At 34.5% G+C, this 24,486-nt stretch overlaps 1 protein-coding gene across 1 annotated transcript in view; it reads right to left on the reverse strand.

Moving 5' to 3' along the window:
* Window positions 1-5,812: 5,812 nt before the first annotated feature.
* The window catches only part of LOC100116597 (protein argonaute-2), a 137,397-nt gene continuing 118,723 nt past the window's right edge, over window positions 5,813-24,486 (reverse strand). Inside the window, exons 11-12 of the mRNA XM_031928054.1 lie at window positions 7,289-7,488; window positions 5,813-7,209 (exon numbers count right to left, since the gene is read on the reverse strand). Coding sequence (XP_031783914.1) covers window positions 7,101-7,209; window positions 7,289-7,488 — 309 coding nt within the window. The 3' untranslated portion in view covers window positions 5,813-7,100. The remainder of the gene's footprint in view (window positions 7,210-7,288; window positions 7,489-24,486) is intronic.

Raw genomic sequence — 24,486 nt, forward strand, 5'->3', positions numbered from 1 at the left:
CTTCGCGTCTGTTTATTACGATTTTATTTTGTTTAATGCTGTTATATTCACGCTACTATATTGCATCGGTTCACGCGATAATTTTTTTGAATCTTCTTTTATTTAAAATATGTTGATTTGCACTATTATTTATGTTTCTTTTTATTCAGTATTATTGTAGTTTAGTAGGCTTTACTATTATTATTTTAATATTGAATGATTTTACTCCTATTTTTATTAATTTCGTATCGGAACCAATTGTTACGGCCTAACTACCCTTTATAAAATAGTCAAAACGTAATGATCTGAGTAGAGGCAAAGGCTATAATAAATGTTAATCCGCCCCTAACACTCTCACTGTTAGTAAATAAATAAGAAAACTTACCTGTGAGTACTGCGATGTCTAATCTACAGAATGCAGATTCAAGTTCGTACTAGATGGGTAGGATTTCGTTGTAAAGAAATTTTAAAACACTAATTCTATTCCACTGTAACTCATTTGTTTTTTTAGCTAACTATATAAAATTCTATCTAACTATATAAAAGTAACGATCGCATACACGTCGCCAGATTTAACGGTCAAACAAACATCTATACTTTCTTTAGATTTTTCTGACTATGACCATAAACCTAAATGAAAGGGAAGCAAAAAAAAACCGGTGAAATTACGTAAAAATCGTTCACTAATAACCTAATAACACAAGTTGGATTAAAAATAATGTAAATAATAAAGGATTTTCAACCTAATGAGACGAATTCGGGGAAGCCCAAAAATCCAAAATAAGGAGGAGCCTAAAACGGTCAAATTATGTGAAAATTGTTCATTATTAACCCAACAACGAAAGTTGGATTAAAAATTATGCAAACAATAACGGATTTTTAACCTAACAACCCGAATTAAGGAAGAGCCTAATAATCCAAAATAAAGGGGAGCCAAAAACAATGAAATTACGTGAAAATTGTTCGTTATTAACAAAACAACCAAAATTGTGTAAAAAAGAACGTGAAAAATGACATAATTTTAACCTAATAAGTTCAATTAAAGGGAATGGCGACAGCCGCGGCGACGATTTTATATTAATATAGGGAGATATGTATGCATGCGTTACGTCTTAACTACTCTTAATGAATGGATTAGAGCGTAATGATATTTGTAGTAGCAAAGGCTGTAAGAAATGTTAATCCGCGCCTAACACTCTTACTGATAGCAAGTAAATAGGAAAACCTTACCTTTGAGTAAATGTGATGCTCAGTCAACAGAATGCAGCTTTAGGCTCGTACCGAATGGATAGGATTTCTTCATAATAGAATTTGAAACACAAAATCTATTTCACTGTAACCCGATCGTTTATTCGAATAATTATATAAAATTCTCGTAAAATACTGTTCGCGTTTGACAGAGGTAAAATGCGATATTGAGTTTTATAATTGATTGTGCTTTTGCAGATAAGTATCGCCAATTGTTGAACCGGTGTGTACGGAGCTCTGGCATCGAATTGTCGTTGTTAGCCATGCAAGGCTTTTTTAAGAACTCGCATCTTTCTAAATGTTTGATTTTAGTTTCGCAAGGTGCATCGAGTGAATTTAGTTTGTTTAGTGCAAACTAAACAAAAATGTTTAGTTTGCACTTCGCAACTCGACTCATGACCGACACTGACACACTGTAACACATTTTGTCTGTAATGAATACGAGATTCAGCAGTTTTCGTTGATTTAAATCATTTTCAGATATTTTAATTGTAAATGGTTTTTGATGTAATTATACGTTGAACGACGTAACACATGACAGATACGTTTTAAGTGACGTTATTTTGTCTAAGTTGAAAAATTTATAAGTATAAAAAATATCAAAATTGGTCTAATTGTCATCTACTCAAGACGTTAAGTTGTTCTTAAGTAGAGATTAGGCGCTTTAATTACGCTAGAGCTAACGCGGCTCGCTCTCGGAGCGGGAGCTCCTGCGCTTAATATTGCGCTGAGAACAAGTGACTGGTCATAGGCCGCGCATGGCCTTGCGAAGATAGCGGAGAGAGCGGGAGTCGAGCCGCCTAGAAAACTCCCACATTCATTCGATCACATGCACATTCACAACTATTCACATTTTATGCATACACAACACGCTGGCCTATCACTTTGCCGTCTCCACTGCTCGTTTAAATCCCCACCGCAGCCGCTTCGTTATAAATATAGTTATATCGCGAGCGAGCCGCTATACATATATGGACTCGCGCGCCACCGCATGGTTAGTGGCGTTGCTGTTGTTCTGCTGCTGCTCGCTGCTCAGCTGTGGAACAAACGTAAATATTGTCTTTACATAAAATTTTTTTTAAATTAAATTTATTATACGCTTGCACATTGCCAAGTATTAGCAAACAGCAGAAATTGAAATAAATACGATAGTGTCTCCAATGAAACAAGTGCAAAACTTTATGTCCTGCATCACCCGCAATCGAATTTTCTGTGGGGAGAAATCGTTCTCAAGCCGGGAACACAAAGAAAATTTGTACGGCCTGGTGCCTTGAATAAATTTGGCCATACTTTTATATAAAATTATAAAATTTAACGAGTGCGTGTGGATTTAGTGACAAGACTTTCTACGCACTAAATCACATCGTCTCAGTTTATATACTGTAATTACCCTAACGTATCGGCGGCTGGTCCGTGCCGATAACTGCGTTGCGCGTTAGGGCTGCTGTTGGCCCCAATTGTTTGGTTGCTGCGATAGTTTGAGCTGCCTGGTGCGTTGGCCCGAATAGCCTTCGTTAGTTCGATGAACTTTGAGGGCCCAGTTGGACTCTGATAAGTTTTATTGTGATCGCTCGTATTCGCTTTGCAGTGAAGGCCTTTCTTAGTTAAAGGGCCGACTGTTTCTCGATATATTATTGGAAACTATGAATACTAACTCTTGTCAAGTTGAATCTTTTTTTTGCTTTCCTGGCATAACGGCCGTAGTTCGTTTCGTGGAAAGTTATCATTGTGCCAGGTACTCGTCAGTGACCCCAGCAAAAATTTGTCTGTCTGTAGAATTTACGTAAAAATGCCCTGTGTAGATCGGCTTTAGGATTTTTAATGTCTCGGTGCCGACGCACGCAGTTACGAAATGAAGACGATGGTAAAGATTGCGGTAGTCTAATCGACAATCACCACACCAAGGATTGATGCGTACGTTTTACAGTAGTTCGCGCACAAGGAGTGCTGACGCACAGGTCAGAGCACTCGGATTTTACGTGCTTTGTATTGTAATAGCAACTTGGTTTTGAATATTCGGAATTTGTATGCGCTTATTGCGTGAATGCACGGTTCCAATCGCACAGGCTTCATAAACATGGTCATTAGATCTATTATATTTTGTGATATTTAAGATTTATTTTTCTTAAAATGTTTTGAAACCATTATAACTCGAGATTTAAATAACGTTATTACGTACGAACTCATAAAACAAAATTATCGTGATTAAAAACCGCTGCCAATTCATTGACACGTAGCTTCCTCCAACTAAATTTATAAGTCCTATAAATAAAATATTGTTTTAATATACAGTATATCTGCCTGCAAATGTATGAGGCGGTTTTTAATACATAATTTAATATATAAGTTTTGGATGGTTCATTGTCCAAAAGTTTGCCCCCTCTGTTTTTTGATTATAGAATACGAACGCTGCCGTCAATTTTTTTTCACAGATATTCACGCATGTTTACATATGTTTCTAACCAACCTAACCATCAAAACAACAAGCTATTCATTAGATAGGTCGCTCACGCAATTTTCGAGAAAACGACTTTTACCTTTTAATTCTTTACTTGAGAACCACTCGACGAAATCGTTTAAAATTTTAGCAGCTGACAGCTTTTTTATATTGGATCACCAAATAAAATTTTGAAGCATTTGACTACATTATTTTAGAGATATAAGGAATCAAGAAATTTTCAATAAAAAATTGAAACCTTGATATCATAAGAACCATAGGGATTTGAAAGCTGTGCGATAAACTTAGCCAAAACACATAATATATCTACTTTTTCTCAAAATCTAAAGTGCAATAAGGCCTTTTTACGCCTGTAATCGAGGCACCAATAAACTCATTTATAGCATAGTGTGGCTAAAATCCACTGTTAAGTCACGCCTATCTGTGACTAAAGTAGTTCTTTTTGCACCGTGTTTATCACACTCGCTACGCTCGTGCGCTAAACTCACGGTGCAAATAAGGACTACTTTATTCACGAATAGGCGAGACTTTAGCAGTCTGTGCTATAACATTTTATAAGATACTCTTGACTTAAATGGTTCAGTTTTACACGACGCTTAGCACCCGAGCGTAACGGATGCTAACTGCGCCGTGTAAAAAAGAACCATTTAAGTCACACGTATCGTAATGTACTATTTTTTCAGTTTTTGATTTATTACTGAAAAAATAAGTATTCAAATCACTTGAAATTTTAATGGGATAGTTTGACACGTGACCAATTGACATGATTTTTTTGTGAGGTTATGATTTGTGGGTTTAGTTTCAGATATGATGAATTTTTGAAAAAAATTACTTTTTTCATTTTATCTGCCAAACAAAGCGGTCGATCCCGATGACCAAACGAGGAAAAGTAGGTAATTTTATTCTCTTCAAAATGCATTGTAGCTGAATTGTTTGTAACAATTGAATGATTGAAAAAAAACGCATAATAGTGTTTTTGAAAAATCAAAAAATGACCATAAAAAATATAGTTGAAAAAATAAAAAATAACTTTTTTCCGAATTTAGATTTCAAAAATAGATATGCATGTCAAATTTTAGTGATATTGACGGAGTAGTTCCAGAAATATTACGGTATACACACACAAACACACACACACACACACACACACACACATCCATACTGACATTTTCTAAAAATACTTGATTTGAACTTCTAACACACCAAAAAGTATTTTTAGAAGTTTTGACGAAACTCAAAATTTTACTATTACAAAGCATCCTATAGGAGGAAGCAAAATATAAGAACTACTTTTTCCATAAATATCAAGTTGTTTAACTAATTACTTTCTAAGAAATTCGATTATTGAAAAAAAAGGTTATGGTGAGCTACAAATTATGAAATATTATTGTACACATAAATAAATAATTGATTGGAAATAATTTCATTTATCGAACAAAAAAGTTTCAAAAATCTTTGTAAATTGTGTGTGGAGTAAAAAAAATTTGCTATTGAAGCAATACATAAGGTTGAAGGAAGCTACGTGACAAAAAATCGGCAGCGATTCCATTTCTATAAGTTAACGTATTTGAATAAGTTTTATTTGTTCTACTACTAACTACTGAGAAATGTTTCTTTTCCAGTATCAACAAAATTTAAGTGCCTTAACTGTTAAGTCCTGTGCACTGATCCGCATAAAAAATCTTATTCCTTACCAGTTAAAGAGCTGCATTCAATGTATGTAATCCTTTTTCTTAGAGCACCTGAGAAAAATAAACTCTTTATTTTAATGTCCACTCCAGGAACCCCGTATTTTAGGAACCACAATTCTTGAAGCAGATGCTAAGATAAGGAATTTTCAAAGCGTATTCTGGAAGTTTTTGAAAACGGTTGTCAAGATCCAGGGTTTTCGAAGCGGATTCTGAGTTACATTGTTTTCAAAGTGGGCGGTGAGGTACGGGGATATTTTTCTTAGATTTTGATATACAATCAAAGAACTGGATGAATTTTGCAGAAAGTTCAAGATATTGGGATCCTAATATGAGAATTTTACAATATACAAGGAATGTCGAAGGACGATGGGGGAGATAAAGAGAAAGCTTAGTGAGATTATTTACGTTATATAATGGATAATTTATTTATCAAAGGTTTTTTGAATAATTATTTATTTTTATCGTCAAATACTATGTTTTCTATGATTGGACTCATACAATTTATTATACTAATAAAACTCCAATGTCAATTTATATAATATCGAATTTAAAATTGTAAAAAGTTACAAGAAAACTATAATATTAAAACAAAGTTTTTAAATTATTATCCGGATAAAAATTGTTTTCGAAATTCAATTAAACTCATTACTGATGTCACTTACTATATTTATAAATTTTCAATTTTTGTAATAGTGTTGATTTAATTCAAAACTCATCAACATATTTTGATTTATGTTTTATAAGTTGAAGATCCATTCTTCAGAAAATAGATCTTGACCAGGTCTGGCGAACTAACTTTTTGTACATAATAACGACGTCCGATACTCGTAGTTTTGTTTAAAAGCCTTTCATTAAACGATTACAATGTCTTTGAATAATAGTAACTAAAAAAGAAATATATATATACATATACACACACGCTCACGCGCGCGTGCACACACACACATATATACATATCTTTTTTAGTAAATAGAGATATACACAAAACGTATCAAACCAATAGATATCAACGAAACGTATCAACCGAAGAAGATAGGAACCTTGAAAGCAAAGGTCTGTCGGCCAAAAATACTAGTACTGACTTCAGTAATATGTTCAAGAAGTTAGATCCTCAAATAAAGTAAAGATCTGCTTATCAAAAGCAGGTGTTTCTCTTGACAGGCCATTAACTTTAATTTGGTATGGCCAATTTTTTATTTGCCTATATTATATTTAAAATTAGAATATACTATTAAAACAGAAAAGAAATTATTTTTACTATTGCTATGTTTTACCATTTTTACTGTAATTTTTTCAGTTATCCGATTAAGCATACTGTGCATTTCGTAAACATGAATATAATTACTAGTGTAATTTAATTAACTCAACTAAATATTTCAATAATTTTTTGTCTTTAATCAATTTTTGACTTATGAAAAAAGAATAAAATAATATAAATGCTGAATAAAATTCTAATTTTCTACATAATTCATTATCAATTTGTTTAAAGTTTGTATAAAGTTGCATTGAAACTGCAAACTTAAATCATTATCTGTGAAAATCTTTCCCAGAAAGAAAAAATTGGCCATTCAAGAAAATATTTCGCGTTGGTAGCCTATAAGCTATATTTACCCATTACATATGAATCACCTATTTTAATATGATGACAAGCAATTTTATGTTCCTTAATTTCTCTCTTACTGTCTGTTTTTTACCTAAAAATAAGTCGATGACACAGCTAACATTTACGCAAAATACATGACCCTCTTAGTGTCAGCATGAACCGTTATTGCTCTTGCCATTGCACCAGGTGTTCTATCTTCGCTGCAACCCGATTGATGAGATCCTTCTCCACTGTTACATGAATGAGATCAATTAAATTAATATAGGAATAGAAAATACCACATTTAAAAATAAAATTAAAAATACAAACCTGTCATGTTCTTTTTCCACAAGATGGTATCTAGCACGAAAAGCAACCAGATGAGCGTAATAAGCTGGTGCAGGGATACTTACTGATCTAGTACATCTTACATATGTATGACATAATTGATATGTTAGACATTGTAATTCATCACTCTCGAAATGATTGTCATCCCAGAGTACATGATAATGAGAAGGTCTTGATGTTCCCTAAAAAATATTGTAATGATGAATATATCTGTATTTGCTTATCATTACTTCGAAAAGAATTAATTTTATTTCTTTTAACAGTTTTTTAATCTTTTTGTGTAAAAAAAGCGTTAAATGTTTTATTATTATTGTTATTATTTTTTTTGTTTTATTAATTGGACATTAAAATTGACTATTGCTTCATTGTGTGACTTGTCATTGGGTTAACGACAAGCGTCACATACTGCGAAAACATGAACTTCAGTATTCTCGCAGAACTTCTTCCGACTTAGTCGAGAACTATAAATAAAAATGTCTGGGCTTTGAAATCGTGGCTTCTTCTTCTCGGTTAGATTTGGCCACGCGACAAATGGCGCCCTAAACGTGGGATACAGCGAAAATTCGTGTAAATTGTGAAAAAAGAAATCGGGCGCGGAGTGTGTAAGCCGAAAAGGTTGTATGTGGACTAAGTGAACGTGTAATAAAGGGGACACAACACTTTGAAACTTTGAAAAAATCAATTTTTTTATATTATTTATTTTGATAGCAAATTTTCCGTAGAACACGCTCCCGAAATCTGTTCATCAAAAACATATAGGGACATTCAGTGAAATTCAAATATTGCTCGCCCTGCGCGCCACCTGTTAGGTAAGATTATAATCAACGTATTGGAAAAGGACAGAGCAACCGTTCTGCTGTTCCGCTAGCTGACAGCAAACATTTCAAAACATAGCTGCTATAATTCTGGGATGTGAAGTGAAGTGCTTAAAAACAGCTGATATTTAAAATTTTTTTTTTTTAACTTATCTAAGTAGTGCTTGGGATAAGTGCTGTGTTTTTAGGGTATATAGCTTTATCACAGGCGCACACGTCTGCAACGCGAACTGCGAGACGAGTTAGCGATAAGAGTCCACACAGCCGTACTCTGATGCATAGCATGCGCTTGCATCGTAGACGTTGGCTCAGTAGTTAGAGCTCCCGCTTTTTAATCTCGGGTACCGCGGTTTAAGCCTAAAGCAGTGAAGTGAAGTTTCTTTAGAAAAAAGTGTAAAATTAAGTGTTGTGGAATAGTGATCAGCAAGATTCTAAAGGCAGGTTTGCGAGTACTCATCCGGATAAGAAGTAGTCTCGAGGAATAGGCAAGAAGAGGCCAAGATTTGTAGGACAAGATCAGCATAATAAATAGAAACTTCAGCAGCGCAAGGAACCTTTGAGGCCAGGAATAGAATGATTGATATCAATCTTCTGTTTTCTGAGTTCGAGGAACTTTTGATTTGTATCCAGTGCCATTGCAAATTCTAAATAGATGAGCCCAGGGCTCAAGCATTAGGATTCTTGGACACGCTGCTACAGAGTAGGCAAATACTATTGATGTCCAGAAGATTTTCTATGCTGAACGACAAGTCCAAGTTAGCACAAAGAAAGCACAAACCTAAAGTAGGAGAGCCGCACTAACTACAAGAAGACCATTCCTATGCTGCAAGTGCACGCTGGGTAGTTTGCATTGAAATACAAAGGTATTGTCATGACTGCGACAAAAAGATGAGTATTCTTTTCGGTATTATTTCAATTTATTCTTATGAAATTAAAATATTGATTTATTTTATCTTTTTTAGTAAACCATGGCAACGCTAACCAGTTATGACATTCAGAGATTATATTGGTTATTTTTTACAAATTTAAGTTTCAACACTCAAACAATTACAAAAAAAAATAAGTATACAGTTTTATCATTAGCCAAAAAATAACCTTATTTACACTTGTTATGAAAATTCTATACGTATACAGTCCAACATTGCAGCATTAAAAAAAAAACCATGTACATCGAGTCTACTGACTATCTGGTGAAACTTACCGGCTGTACTCCCAGTTTACCATGAGCAGTGATCTATAGTAGGAACTCGAAGTCCATCCAAGAATGAAACTACACAAACGCAAAAACAAGAACGACCAATCTCTACAAAGACAGCACAATAAGAACGTTCAGAGCCAGCCAAGAAGCGACATCAACAGCTACTTAAAGCTCAACAACAGCAACAGCTACTAAATATAAACAAAGCGGCAAAAAAGGTTGGATCACTAATGCTATTATAAAATCATGCGAAAGAAATGCCAAAGAATTTTTATATAATTAATGGTAAATGGATATTAACAATAAACGACTTGAATATGACTACAAAACGTTTACCAAAACTTTAGACAAGGTTATTGAAGATGATCAAATTTAAATACGCCTTGTTGAAAAAATGATAACCTAAAGAAACTATGAAAAATCTTAAACAGAAAAATAGGTGAAAAAAGATTCAATGATAATGCCATAAATTTGTAAGGAGATTATCGATGTTGCTATATTGCTTCCCGTGCGAAGCAGGGTGTTACTTGATGATCTCCGGACTTTTTCCTTTTGGTGTACCGTCGCCACCTGCTTGTTGTGTACAAGCAGGAAAACAGTGTAAGTATATTTATTAACGCAAGTGGGTTAATAAATATACTTACAAATTTTTAAAAAAGAGAGCAAGCACCGCTGCTGGACGAAGATCACCAACGACGTCGAGAAAGATCCATTCGGCGATGGATACGCGATTGTTACACGAAAGATGGGCGAAATGAAAATCATGGAACCCATGGAAGCTGAAACGATGGAAAAAGTAATCGATGGGCTGTTCCCCACACATCCCATCAGACCCCAGACAGAAGAGGCGGAAATACCGGCAGACGAGATACCTCTTTTTACAGAAGGCGAACTTATCGCAGCAACTTCGTCCCTTAAGAGTGGCAGGGCACCGGGACTGGATGTGGCATCTCTGCGGAAATGCTCAGGATCGTCGCGTCGCAACGGCCTGAGCTGCTCTTGGAGATGTACAACCAGTGCCTGGTGCAGGGAGTTTTTAGCTCGCGGTGGAAAAGAGCGAGACTTGTACTGATTGAAAAACCGAAAAAGAAGCGGATACGGGCACTTTTTATAGGCCCCTGAGTCTTTTAGATACAATGGGAAAGACGGAGGAAGCACTGGTTAAACCGCGAATACTAAGGGCCGTACGCGAAGCAAGAGACCTTTCCGATAAACAGTATGGCTTTAGAAAAGGGCGATCCACCATAGGGGCCGTTGGAGAGGTAACAGACACGGTAAAGAAAGTAGAGATAGTTAGACACGCGACTAGAGACATTGTGATTCTGGTAACGTTAGACGTAAAAAACGCGTTTAACTCGGCAAGATGGACCGACATACTTGCTGCCTTAGAATCATTCGGTATGCCGCGATACATTATGCGTCTTACGGAAGATTATCTGAGGGACCGAATTATCGAGTATGACACAAAAGAAGGGCGCAGAAGAAGACCTATAACTGCAGGTGTAGCGCAGGGTTTTTTTTCGATTTTGGGTCCAGACTTCTGGGGTATCTTGTACGACGGGCTTCTAAAACTCGAAATCCCGGGGGACATGATGCTCGTTGGATCCGCAGACGATGTGGCCGCGGTTATAACAACACGGAATGTGGGCATTGCAAATAATGATTTTCAAAAATCAAAAAATGGCCATAAAAAAAATAGTCGAGAAAATAAAAAATAACTGTTTTTCCCAAATTCAGATTTCAAAATTAGATATGCATGTCAAATTTTAGTGATATTGACAAAGTAGTTCCAGAAATATTACAGTGTACATACACGCACACACACATCCATACGGACATTTTCTAAAAACACTTGATTTGAACTTCTAACACACTAAAAAGTATTTTCTTGAAGTTTTGAAACTCAAAATTTTACTATTACAAAGCTTCCTCTAGGAGGAAGCAATATAAAAAATAAAATTATAAGTTTAGTTGATAAAACAACTAATAATTGTATTCGACATTTTGAAAGAATCATACCGATGGATGTGGATAACAATGACATTGCATATTTATCAAATTAAAATAGCAAAAAAAACTTCATTAAAACGAAAATTTGATTAAAACAGTATAGTATTTTAAAATATCTTATTGATAATAGATCAATAGATGAGATATCATAAAATACACAGATATAAGATCAACAGATAGATGATTCCTTTTTCATATAACCCATACTTATTATTAAAATTCAACTTGTCACATTAACGTTGAAGGGTGTTCAACTATATACTGCGTTAAATATTCGTACATTTTTGAAAATAATTTATATTTATGTAATTTTTAGTATGAGATACAATTAGAATTGTACATAATTCTAAATATTTTGATATTTCAACACTAAAATGTGTGTGTGTGTGTGTGTGTGTGTATGTATATATATATATATATATATATATATATATATATATATATATATATATATATCTTTTGGTCGGTTTTCCGATAACTATTTTGGGAAATACATACGCTTTCCGGCAACTTGTCGACTTTCCGGTAATTATCGGAAACCCGGGTATTTAACTACACTTTCTGGTTATCATATATATTTAAGCGCGCTTTTCGACAATCCATAATAAAGTGCTAAGATTATACTATAATTTATCGCAACCAAGTATTCAAACCCGTTTTCCACGACCCTAAGCATATTGTGATGCCTATTAATTGCAACTAAACTTCCACGACCAAGCCATAGAATTTTGCTGGCTCTTAGAGTTTGTAAGGGAGTATTGCTGTTTTAAACCGTAAGATCAACAACAGAAGATCTGACGGACATTGAATTAATCGCAGCAAAGTATTCAAACCGTTTTCCACGACCAAAAGCATTCTGTGATTCATAAAGTTTAGTTTCAATTAATATGCATTACAGAATGCTTAAAGCCGTGGAAAACGGGTTTGAATACTTGGCTGCGATAAATTTGATGTTTGTCAGATCTTGTGTTTTCGATCTTACGGTTTAAAACAGCAATACTCCTTTACAAACTTTAAGAGCCAGCAAGATTCTATACTGATTTGATAAATTAATTTAATGTCGTTAAAAATGGATCTTGATGACTTTCGTGAAAATTGTTCTTAATGTAATAAATAAAAGTCAGCATCAGCGTCAGCGCCCCCCTGCTGAATTACTGAAAATCAATAGCATAGTCGTGAATGTTTGGTTGCAATTAATATGCACCACAAAATACTTTAGGTCGTGGAAAACGGGTTTGAATACTTTTTGCTACTCTCTATTTCTAGAAAAGTACGTAGTAGCGATAATCAGCGCAGTTAAAATAATAGAATGGTTTTGATAACGATACTTTAATTGCCTTATTTACTACGGACAGCCATTATTGATGTATGATCATATAATGATGTATGGCATCATACATTATTCCGGGACATTAGTTACGACCACGTTTGTACCATCGACACAGTTTTTCTTTCAATGAAAAACAACGAAGGTTTTAATTGTCAGAACGGTACGTGACATTGATAACCAGCGCGGTTCAAATAATATAATTGTTTCGATAATGATACTCTGATTGCCTGATTCATTACGCACAGCCGTTATAGCAAACGCAAACAACAGATCGCCACGCAAAGGGGCAAATCGCTTATTTACAGAAAATGACCAAATTAACAAAATGGAAAAGTGTATGATTACATAGAATGATGAATGAATGATGTATGGCATCATATACATTATTCCGGGACATTGGTTACGAACACGATTGTACCATAAATACAGTTTATTCACGACTGAACTATAATAACCACTTTATTCCCTAAAAAGCGGGACTAAAGTAGCATTTTATTCCCTCATATTTTTTTCCGCGAAGAATTTTATTCCAGCAAAATGCGGGAAATAAACTTTTATTCCCGCAAAATTTTAAAAATTTTAGAAAAATTTATTTATTTTTATATAAATTATCGAAATGATTGTTATTTTGTTTTATAACCCAAGTATAATAGAATAAATAGAAAATAATAACAAACGTATATCTACACTATATTAAAATTTTATATTTGGTCAATTTTGTAAAAGCACTTTAAAACTCGTAAAAAGAAAAAAATTAGATCTATTTTACGGTAGAAATTCATTGAACGTAAATCATTTAGGTTACCGAAAAAAAAGTCAAATGTATCAAATTTCAATTAGTTTTTAGCAATAAAAGAATTTAATAAATGTCCGTCTGTCCGTCCGGAGTTTTTTTGCATTTATTCCACAAAACTTGATGTATTTTATAAATAAAAAACTATTTAATGGTATAGATAGGTACATATAATAAAAATATACATTCCTACTGAAAAACATTTTCAAGATTTTGTCCAGGTAGATTGGAAGCTGTTAAAACAATTTTTAAAAAATAGACGCAATTAATTTTTTTAATATTTTTGACATATATTATGACATATACCCACACACACATACACACACACACGTATATATATATATATATATATATATATATATATATATACGTGTGTGTGTATTTATTTATATATATATATAAATAAATAAATGGATGAATAAAGATTGTTTTAAAATTGATCCAGATGAAAGGGATGCCGCGATTAAATATTTGTGCAAATAACATTTTTTTAAAGTTATTTGTTTGTGAATATGAAATGACGATTTATGTATTTATGCATATCACAAAATGTTATCTGCAGATTCGATTGACATAAAAGGGATGCTACAAATAATTACTCGTGCAGATATAATCTTTTTTTTTGTGTTCGTGACATATAATAACGAATGCTATAAGTATTCATACATATCACAAGATAAAATCCGCAGTTTTGGTCGAGATCAGAGGGATGCTGCAAATAGTTATTTGTGCAGGTATAATCTTTTTTTAATTCTATGTATTTGTGAATATGAAATGGCGCATATGCATATCACAAGATGAAATCTGCAAATTTGGTCAAGATAAATGGAGACGACAAATAGATATACGAAGACGGTGTCTAGGTGTACGGGGTGGCCAATGAAGAGGTCTAGGTGGTGCGCTCCGTAATTTTTTATGTCTAGGTAAATACATCATTCGAGGGCGGTGTCTCGGTGTACAGGGTTGTCGATGACGAGGTCTAGGTGGTGCGCTTCGTGGTTTTTTGTGTCTAAGTGTAAAAATAATTTGAGGGTAGTGTATCCGAACAATCAGTGATTTCATGTAAGTGATAAAAATGTTACAATAAAACCATGGTCAAAAGATGCTAAAGATGCTTATATTTTATTTTTAGGAGAAATATGAAATACCTAAAAAAAATTACTAAAAAAGACTAAAATCTCAAAAAATTAACTTTTAAAAAAGTAAAAGGTTATGCAAGTTTGATATACTCCGCAACGAAATAACAAATAAAAAAGAACTGAGATCAATCAACCAAAGTCTAGTTTATTATATTTGATCATAACGAAGCAACAACATTTTTTTTTGGTCAATAAAGGACTTACTTAACTTAAGTTTAGTTAAGTTATATACTGATCAATTAGAAAAATGTGGCTGTCTCGGGGACAGCCGATAGAAATGAAATTTTGGAAAATTTTGAATTGTTTCGTTGCCAGAGAATCGAACGTATACGAAGTGAGAAATGTACTAGTCTTTGCAGCGGGACTGCAAACGTCTTTGTCGCAAGAGTTCAAAATATACATACTATAGTCTTCGCGGCAAAACTGAAATGAATTAGTCTTCGGCGCAAATTCAAATGCGTCTTCGTTGAGTGCAAAGTACTAATCTACAAGGATACATTTAATTGTGACTTTTTTGATAAAATTTTATAATTTTTTGATTTAGTGATTTTGATGCGTAAATAGCCGCCATTTTCTTATTTTTCCAATTTAATCGCAACTGACAGAGAGTTGAAAAATCTTAGGTGAAGTAATCATTGATCAACTAGTAAATTTAGGATAGGCAAAATATAATACGAATAAAGAAAATATAATAAGAGTAATAGTATCGTACGATATTTTATGACACAACGTGCGTTATCTGAGATTTAGAGAGTACATTTTTGCACGAGCGTGCGGTAAATCGATTAGATTTTGTTAATATAATTAATGCTGTCAACAAATAATTACAAAGGGTTTAAAACATTTTATAGCACAGTATAGCTAAAATCCGCTGTTAAGTCACGAATTGACGAGACTTGCGGATTTTAGCAGTCTGTGCTATAAAATTTTATACGATACTCTTGACTTAAATGATTCAGCTTTACACGGCGCATAGCGTTTACTGCGCCGTGTGAAAAAAACCATTTAGGTCACACGTATCGTAATATACTATTTTAATATTCAAAATTTATTTCTATTTTATTCTATAATTTTAAAGCCGGTCCTGTGTACTAGTAGCTATAACTACTTTTATAGAATGATGGCTGTATTGAATATATTCATTTATACTCGACGGTAATCAATTTTTATGAAACGTTTCCGAAGTCGTACTTTTGATTGGTTAGAATTTATCAATCTGGCAATCTTATTGGAGCATTTCAAAAACGTTTCACAAGAATTAACTACCATCATGTGTACATTTAATATTTAACAGTATATTTAATAATGGTACGTCAAATAATTAAGGGGATGTTGGCGCAAAAGCTTCGCAAATCCATCACGGAGTATTTTGTACTTTCAAACTTCTAGAAAAACAAAAAGTCCGATCGGATTATTCTTTCGGTAGAACGATTCATTAAACTTAAAACTACGGCACTGCAGACTCGGGTTTTCATTTGCAAGCTTTATTTAAAAAGTTTAATGCAAAATTCAATTTTAAGTTTGACGCTGCAATCGCATGAGTACGATGAAGTAAGCGTAAACATCTGTTCGTATTTCCAAGATTTTAGAAAAACAAAAAGTCCGATCGAGATTTTTTTTCGGTAGAACGATTTATTAAACTTAAGGTAGTCACTCAAAAAATTAATATTCTTACAGATTGTTGCAATTTTGTAAGTAAAAATTCATATTTTAACATGGGAAACATAGGCTAAGTCTAAATTTAGTGTACATTTTGTTCAATTACGAAGAAAATAAATCTTAGATCTTCTTCAAAAACTAGGTCATGATGTAAAATCATAATACAAATCAAGGAAATAAAAATTTGGTAGGGTAAGCGGTGCTTTTTGAAAAGTTACAGCAATCGAAAGTTTCAATTCCATGCTATCAGTATATCTATATATGCGCGCAGTGTTTCTCATTTTTCTCAAGTTTTGAGGATATTTGATGCTCTAAACACTTTTTATCAATATTTTGATATACAAAATTAAAAATTCTAAAGTTTTCACACTTCATAACACTGCATAATATTTAAAAAAATTAATTTTCTAATTAACCTCGAATTGAGCACCACTGGGCCAAATGAACTACATTGACACTACGGCGCTACAGACTTGGTTTTTCATTAGCAAACTTTATTTAAAAAGTTTTATGTAATAGAAAAACAGTGTTTTTTGGGACGTCATCCCCTTAAATATCACCACAATTAATTTGTTAATCGCGAGCGAAGCGAGCGTTTTTTGCTAGTTTTCATTAAAATGATGATAACTGAGTAGGTCCTCTCGCCCGCGGGAATAATCAACGACTTTGCTCCCTTTTTGCGTAATGTACTGTTATCTTTAAATTAAAAAATGACTTTTTTGAAAACAATTAGATGTTTCTCTGTTTTAAGAATCGTACTAAAGGTCGTGGTAACCATGCCACAATAGATAGTGTAAAACTTGTTTAATTATTTAGAAAACGAGACCTCACGCTTGCCTAATTGTAGCAAAATATAAGTATGTTCATGGGAATTCAGTAGCAATTTATGTTTTGGGTAATGCTCAAGGTCGTGAAAAATTGATCGATACACTGTGCGAGGATTAAGTTGATATTCATGTACTTGTGACTACTTTGTCTGGATGTTCAATTGTTTCAACAGACTCGGATGCATTACGAAAGTATTTTAAACCTTCGTATATTTTGTATATTTTTAGTTACCGGAAACACGCACTGTCAGTTGCCGGTATTACAGGAAAACCGGTTACCGGAAAGTCGACATAAGTATACATGTATATGTTTATTAGGGTGTATCGAATTTTTGTACGCACTTTGGCGACTCGTTATAGTGCGGTAATTTTAGCAGTTATATCAAATAGAGCGCGTGTAAAATTCGGGCGCATAAAATCAATTGCTTCCGCTCTGTCTAAGGTCGACAAATCTAAAATTACCACGTTTTCGCTTAAAAAATTTTACTATACTGTTTCTTTCCATGTAGCTTTGTAAGCCAATTGTCGTTTTTCTTTTAAATGCATTTTAGTGCAATAAATTTTCTACTTTATTTTGTGTTAATCCTCTCTAGTATCTTTTGTTTAAGATATGCTTTGTGAAAAAAATAAAGATCTAGAAGTTTAATGCTGAAGAACATTTGTACTGACAAGTAAATATAAATATTTACTTGTCAGTACAAATTAATTTAATAGGGAATTCAGGCCAAACAGCATGACCTCGTTTCTACTTAAAACCCTGGAAAGGCTGGTTGACAGATATATCAAGGTGTCATCACTAGTAGAAGCGCCGCTGCACAACAAGCAGCATGCCTATCAGACATGAATGGTGGATGCGGTTGTCTTCATTCAAAAAGGGCATGAAAAACAGGGGTTTGTTATTGGTGGCTTTCCTAGAGATCGAGGGGGCTTTCAATTACACGACCGGCGAGGCGATTTCAGCAGGCATGGAGGAGCACGCAATACCAGCAACTGTTGCCAGGTGGATCAGCGTTATGCTGAGGACCAGGACGATAGTGGCTGCCAGGGAAGCGTACTCTTGCAAAGGAGTGGTGAGGAAGGGATGCCTACAAGGAGGGGTGTAAGGCTGGTATAAACGCACAGACATATGCAGACGACATCGTCATCCTGATTAGGGACGATGACGAGGACGTGCTAGCAGGTCTAATGCAGTTCGTACTGGGCCTGGTGGAGAAATGGTGTAATAAAGTAAAACTGGGGGTTAACCCCAACAAAGTCAGTGTCATGCTGTATACGAACAGGTATAAAACCAAGCCGATGGGAGGGCGCCAACTCCATGGAGTTCCCCTGAAATTGGTAAAGGAGGTCAAATAACTAGGAGTCACGCTCGACGCCAGACTCAACTGGGGGAAACATATCAAAGATAAATGCGAGAAAGCGATAGGCACCTTCTGGGCCTGCAGGAGGGCTTTTGGCAATACCTGGGATCTAAAACCAGATTAAGTGAGATGGCTATATGATGCAATCATAAAACCAAGACTCACTCATGGGACACTGGTATGGGGCCACAAACATGAGTTGAAAACTCACACAGGGGCACTAGGCAAGGTGCAAAGATTGGTTATGGGAGGAATCGCGGGATCCATGCGAACGACACCTAAGGTCGCTATGGAAAGACTGTTAGAACTCCCTCCACTAGTCAAGGTAATAAGGGAAAATGCGTGCAGGAAGTTCTGTAGAATAGCGGAATCAACGAACTGTTCGGATTTGAAGGATGCGGCACTTCTGGAACAAGTAATGCCGCTAATGGAAGAAAGAGGTTGTGACGGAATGGCGGAAAGAAGTTATATATATAAGCCGTTCTCAATCAAAATCCTAGAAAGGGAAGAATGGAAGACGGGTTTACATGAACTCCTCGAAAACAGTGTGATGTGGTTTACTGATGGCTCAAAAAATGAGAACGGTGTAGAAGCAGGTGCCTGGGAAAAGGGAGACACACAAGAAATTATGTGCTCGCTCGACCACTATACTACGGTGTTCTAGGCAGAAATCAGGGTCATTACAGAAGCTGCTAAATGGCTGCTGGAGAGAGGCACAGGACAAATAATCGGATAGCAGGGCAGCTCTCATGGCGCTAGACAGTATCAGTATCTCCTCATAAGATGTATTAAGGTGCAGACAAGCGCTGGAATCACTGGCGGAACACAACGCAGTGAGACTGGTGTGGGTACCAGGACACTCCGGCGTGGTGAGTAACGAAAAGGCGGACAGGTTAGCAGGCAGGGTCGCGAACACCATTCAAGCAAGAAGGTGCGCAGTCGCTGTCCCAACCTGCGAGGTTAATAAAGCTATTAAAGACTGGCTCAACTTGCAACTGAGCGAAAAATGGACCAATGCCAATGGGCAAAGACAGGCTAGGGCCTTGATGGGCAGCAGCCCACTTGAGGAGTGGCTGCGGTCCATTAGGGGCCTAAGCAGGAAATGGTTGAGGTTGGCCGTTGGCTGGCTGACGGGACATTGGAGGGTAGGATACCACCTGTGGAACCTGAGACTAAGGGACTCCGGGATCTGCAGGTGGTGCGAGCATGAAACAGAGACCACCTCCCACCTGCTGTGTGAATGCCCAGCTTTCACAGGGACAAGACAGAGGGTGTGGGGGGTTCCCATGTTGGGGTTAGAGGAGCTAAGGTTAAAAAGCTTGGCATCAATTTGCCGAGTTGCCGAAGCTATAAACAAGGGTTTATAAAGTAATTTCTTATGGTACAGGAGGCACAGCAAAATGGGCTTTGCCTGAGTGCTCGACCGGCACGTCCCCGGGCAGGAGCCACCGCAGTTCACCTCCGCCCAATATGACTATGACTATGACTAAATATAAATATTTCAGTTCAGTTTCCGAGTAAACTAACAGTTAGAAGTTCGGTTACCTTACAATCGATTTATGAAATACTAAAGTTAGATTTGTAACGTTGTGGATTATTCCCGAATTCTAACGTTCTTATATTATATTCTATAATTCTATTACGGACGAATTTATAAAAAAAAAACGCTAGGTCGTAATATCTATTCACGGAGGAGATTCGGTTGCAGAGTAAACAGGAAAGAATAAGTTGCACTCACAATTATTTAACATCTAATTCTCTTGATTTAGATTCATTTGTAATAAACTCTGGCCATTATCTGGCGGGAAAAAATACAAGTTTTTTACTCGTGCTAACCCTTCGGTGTACTCGTGCTTCACTTTACACTGATTTTTCGGTTATCACGCAAATTGCATTCATGACAGAAACTACATGGCGGAAACAGTCAACTTCGCTAACACTCTATTAGATTGTGATGGTGTTATTCTTTTCGACTTCCTGGTCGGCCGAAAACTCGTTCCCTGAAAACGATACGCAAGAAAACTTTGTAAAACTCTCAGTTTATACCGTGGGCTGCTAACTATGCTCGATCCAGTGACAAAGTCGTGCTATCAGCTTCAAGTTCTAGAGGTAAGGGAGTGAGTAGCACAACGGCTCGCGACGCGAAGACACGCATCGAATGGCGTGCATGCGCTGTTACGTAGCTTATTATTTAGTGTATATTTCACCGATGAAGCGACAGACAAATCTTGATAAAAATTACATAAAATCAAGTTGGCATTCTACTCACTCTGAATACAGTTATTTACAATGAGTTTTATTATTTCGGCATTCACACTCACTCAGCAAAAAAAATTTGGAAAAGCGGAAAAGTAAGATTAAAAGGAAGGTCTATGAGCTTTTGAACGTAAAAGTTGATTAAGTCTTTCAGGACCATGGAAAACCAACACTGCTAATATTGCCTGATATTGTTTTGCTCAGTCCGATTTATTAGCAAAAGCCCTAGAAATGAATGCCGAACTCGTTCGAAATATTGCTATGACTTTATTGACCGTTAAAAGAAAAAACAAAATTAAATTAAGAAAATTATTAAATTATTAAATTAAAAAAAGAAACTAAATGAAGTCTGTTAACAAACCTATTGTTTGATTATAATAAATATCTATGGGTACATATGAATCCAACAATGCATTAATTGTTGATTCAAGGTTGCCAAATAGCTAAACAATTCCCACTTCTAATAGCCTACTTTTCGAAGTATGTTAATGAATACTGACACAAATTATATCGAGAAAATACAATCTCCTATTCAAGACAAAATTCAAACGAAAATAGGATAATGAATGTAAATGGAACCGTAAAATTCCTCGGGTGATTACTGTCCCACCCGTGGCACTTTAGTCGCGTGTTGCATAATGTACTATTAGACTTAAATCACTGTTTTTCTTCCAGCTCCCTTGTAGATTGGCGTTGCTGACTACTTCTACCACTCGAAGACGACCCTAGAGCTATATTTATGCTAACTGTGGCACTGGTTGGCGACTCTGGCTGCTTTGACCATCACTAAGAAAAATTTGGTAACCATTTTTTGTCGAGAGATAGTTTAAAGACACATTGAAGTACTAGAGCTCCAACGATGGGCGTACATTCGATGTATGACGTAGCATATACGGGCATGCATGCGATGAATATTCCTTATTCGCTGTGTACGTAAATAAAAGTAACGCAATATAAAATACACGTAATCAAATAAAAATCTGCAGGAAAAAATGAAAATTTGCAGAAAAACTTCGAAATTAATTCATCTTAAGTGATATAATTTTGATTTCCATTCCGGACACTTATGTAAACCCTGGCGAGAAAAATCACGTGATTTATCACACGATCAATCACGTGAACAGTCACTTGATTTCTCACGTGATTTATCACATGATTTCTCACGCAATTATTGGGCGTAATATCTCACGTGAGAAATCACGTTAAAAATCACGTCAGAAATCACTCATAAATTGAAGTATTTCAATATATGTGCTCCATCGCTGAAATCAAACATTAAATATTGTTTGACCATTATAAAAGAAATGTACATGCAATATATCGGACCTTTACGTATGATAGTTTTCAAATCAGAGTAAAAGCCAAACTTGAAATATCGAAAGTACGTTGAAAACCTCTTGTAACTCCAAAAGTGAAAATTCTTACTAATGCACTGTATTACTTAAGTAATATATTGATCAGTTGCAAACAACTCTCAAGTACTTTCTCCGTCACTTGCCATGCTCGTATCATTTTGTTCAGAAGTAGAATTAATTTTTTCATCTAAATTAAATTTTCTTTTCAGATGTTAGAAAGCAATATTAATTTTTTTTATTTTTTAACTTCTTACTTTATTGGTATTTATAAAACGGGCATTGTAAGTTGCGTAGTAAGTTCACGAGAGTTGTTTATAACTGATCAATATATTATTTAAGTTTTTAGTTAGCAATCATTTGTTTAAGAACTTAATAGATCCAACAATTTTGTGTTTTTTACATTATGAATGAAATATTATTGTGATATTATTATAATATTGTATAACTGATATTATTTAATCTCTCTATATTATAAAAAAAGTTTTGCCGCCGCCGCCGCCGTCGGTTCAGAAATTTCTCCCCATAATTTTCCCCCTCATTTCCCCTCCTAATTTTCGTGCGTGCGTCAGAGTGTGTTTAAGCCTTTTACTCTCCCTTACGCCCGTATAAACCTAATTATTATGATTTTTGCAATATTATTCATATCGATTAGCTTATATGCCTATATCAAAATTTAGTTCTATTTTATATTTTGGAAGATTAACTCAAAAGTATATTATTCAAGCTTATATCATATAGAATATTGTAGACAGAATTTTTTAAGATATAATCAGAAAAAATTACGTATAGAATGTTATCAAGGTCTTGTTTATCACGTAACAAAAAGTGCACTTAACACTTAAAAATTTTGAAAATAACTAATGATCAGGTAATTTGTTTGTTTTGCCATCAACTTATATAGGAAGTTCTAGATACATGCACCAAAGTTTTCTTGATTCAATGGATATAATGCGAAAAATAGGCAGCCTACCAGATATATTTGTTACGATATCAACTAATCCAAAATGGCCTGGGTTGAAAACAGTACTAAAAAAAGTTCCGCCAGGAACTTCATGCAATGATATTGCAACAATTACTGTTAGATTATTTTATAGTAAATTTCGAGCAATCCTAGCTGATATTCTTAGTGGGAATATTTTTGGAAAAATTATTGTTTACATATACGTAAATGAATATTAAAGAAGAGGTCTTACATACGCACATTTATTGTTAGTATTGGATAATAATTAAAAATTAACAAATCCTGATAAGATTGGTGAACATTTCATCTGAAATTCGTGATGAGAATGATGTGGAATTACAAGAATTAGTATTTAAACATATGTTACATGGACCTCATTAAAAAAAAACACTGTTATGATATAGTTAAAAAAACTTGTTTAAAAAAATTTCCAAAAGCTTTTTATGATGCAACGCACTTTGAAAAGAATGTCCGTCCTAAATATCGTCGTCGTAAGAATGAAAATAAAAACTACGTCTACAACAAAAGGCTTTATGGTAAACCTGGAAAGGTTGATAATAGAATGGTTGTTCCCTGCAATCCAACTCTTGTTAGAAAATATAACTGCCATATTAATGTTAAATATTATGCATCTATTAACAGCATCAAATATTTATACAAATATTTACACAAAGGACATGATCGTGCTTTTATTAAAGTGAGTAAAAATGATGAAGATAAAGCAATATACGATGAAATAACAGAATACATGGATTGTAGATACGTAGGGCCAATAGAAGCTGCATTATGTATTCAAGAATCACCAATTTGTGCTTGTTCTCATAGTGTAGTTAAATTAGCTATTAATTTACAAACTCAACAAAAAATAATTTTTTATGAACACGGCATTGATATAGATTCTCTAAATCGCAATACCACTTTAACATCATGGTTTTAACTAAATAAAATTTATGATTATGCCAGAAATTTTTGGTATTGTGATATACCAGAACATTATGTTTTTACGAAAAAACGTGGATTAGCCGTAAAAACTATTCAAATACTTTAGGAAGATTAATCTGTGTGATTCCTAACGAACAAGAGTTATTTCACTTAAAATTAATATTAGAAAGAGTTAAAGGGGCAACCTCATTTGATGATTTAAAAAACTTTAAAAATAAAACGTATTCAACATTTACTAAAACAGCAATAGCCATGAGATTAATTGAAAATGATGAAGAAATTTTTCATATATTTGATAAGGCATATACAATTATGTTACCAGAGCAATTGCGTTTGTTTTGCTTGGTTTTAACAAATTACCATTAGCACGAACTGTTTGGGAAAAATACAAGAATTTTTTTGTGAAGACTTTGTACTAACTTGAATTCATTTGCATGACATAAAAATTGTAATGTTTTTTTTATTATTAAAGTAAGCCAAGTAAAAACTAAAAGTTTTATAGCATACCTTGCTTTTCTTTTTTACCTTCGCTTTACT

This window comes from Nasonia vitripennis (assembly GCF_009193385.2).
Source record: "Nasonia vitripennis strain AsymCx chromosome 4 unlocalized genomic scaffold, Nvit_psr_1.1 chr4_random0003, whole genome shotgun sequence".
NCBI classification, from domain to species: domain Eukaryota; kingdom Metazoa; phylum Arthropoda; class Insecta; order Hymenoptera; family Pteromalidae; genus Nasonia; species Nasonia vitripennis.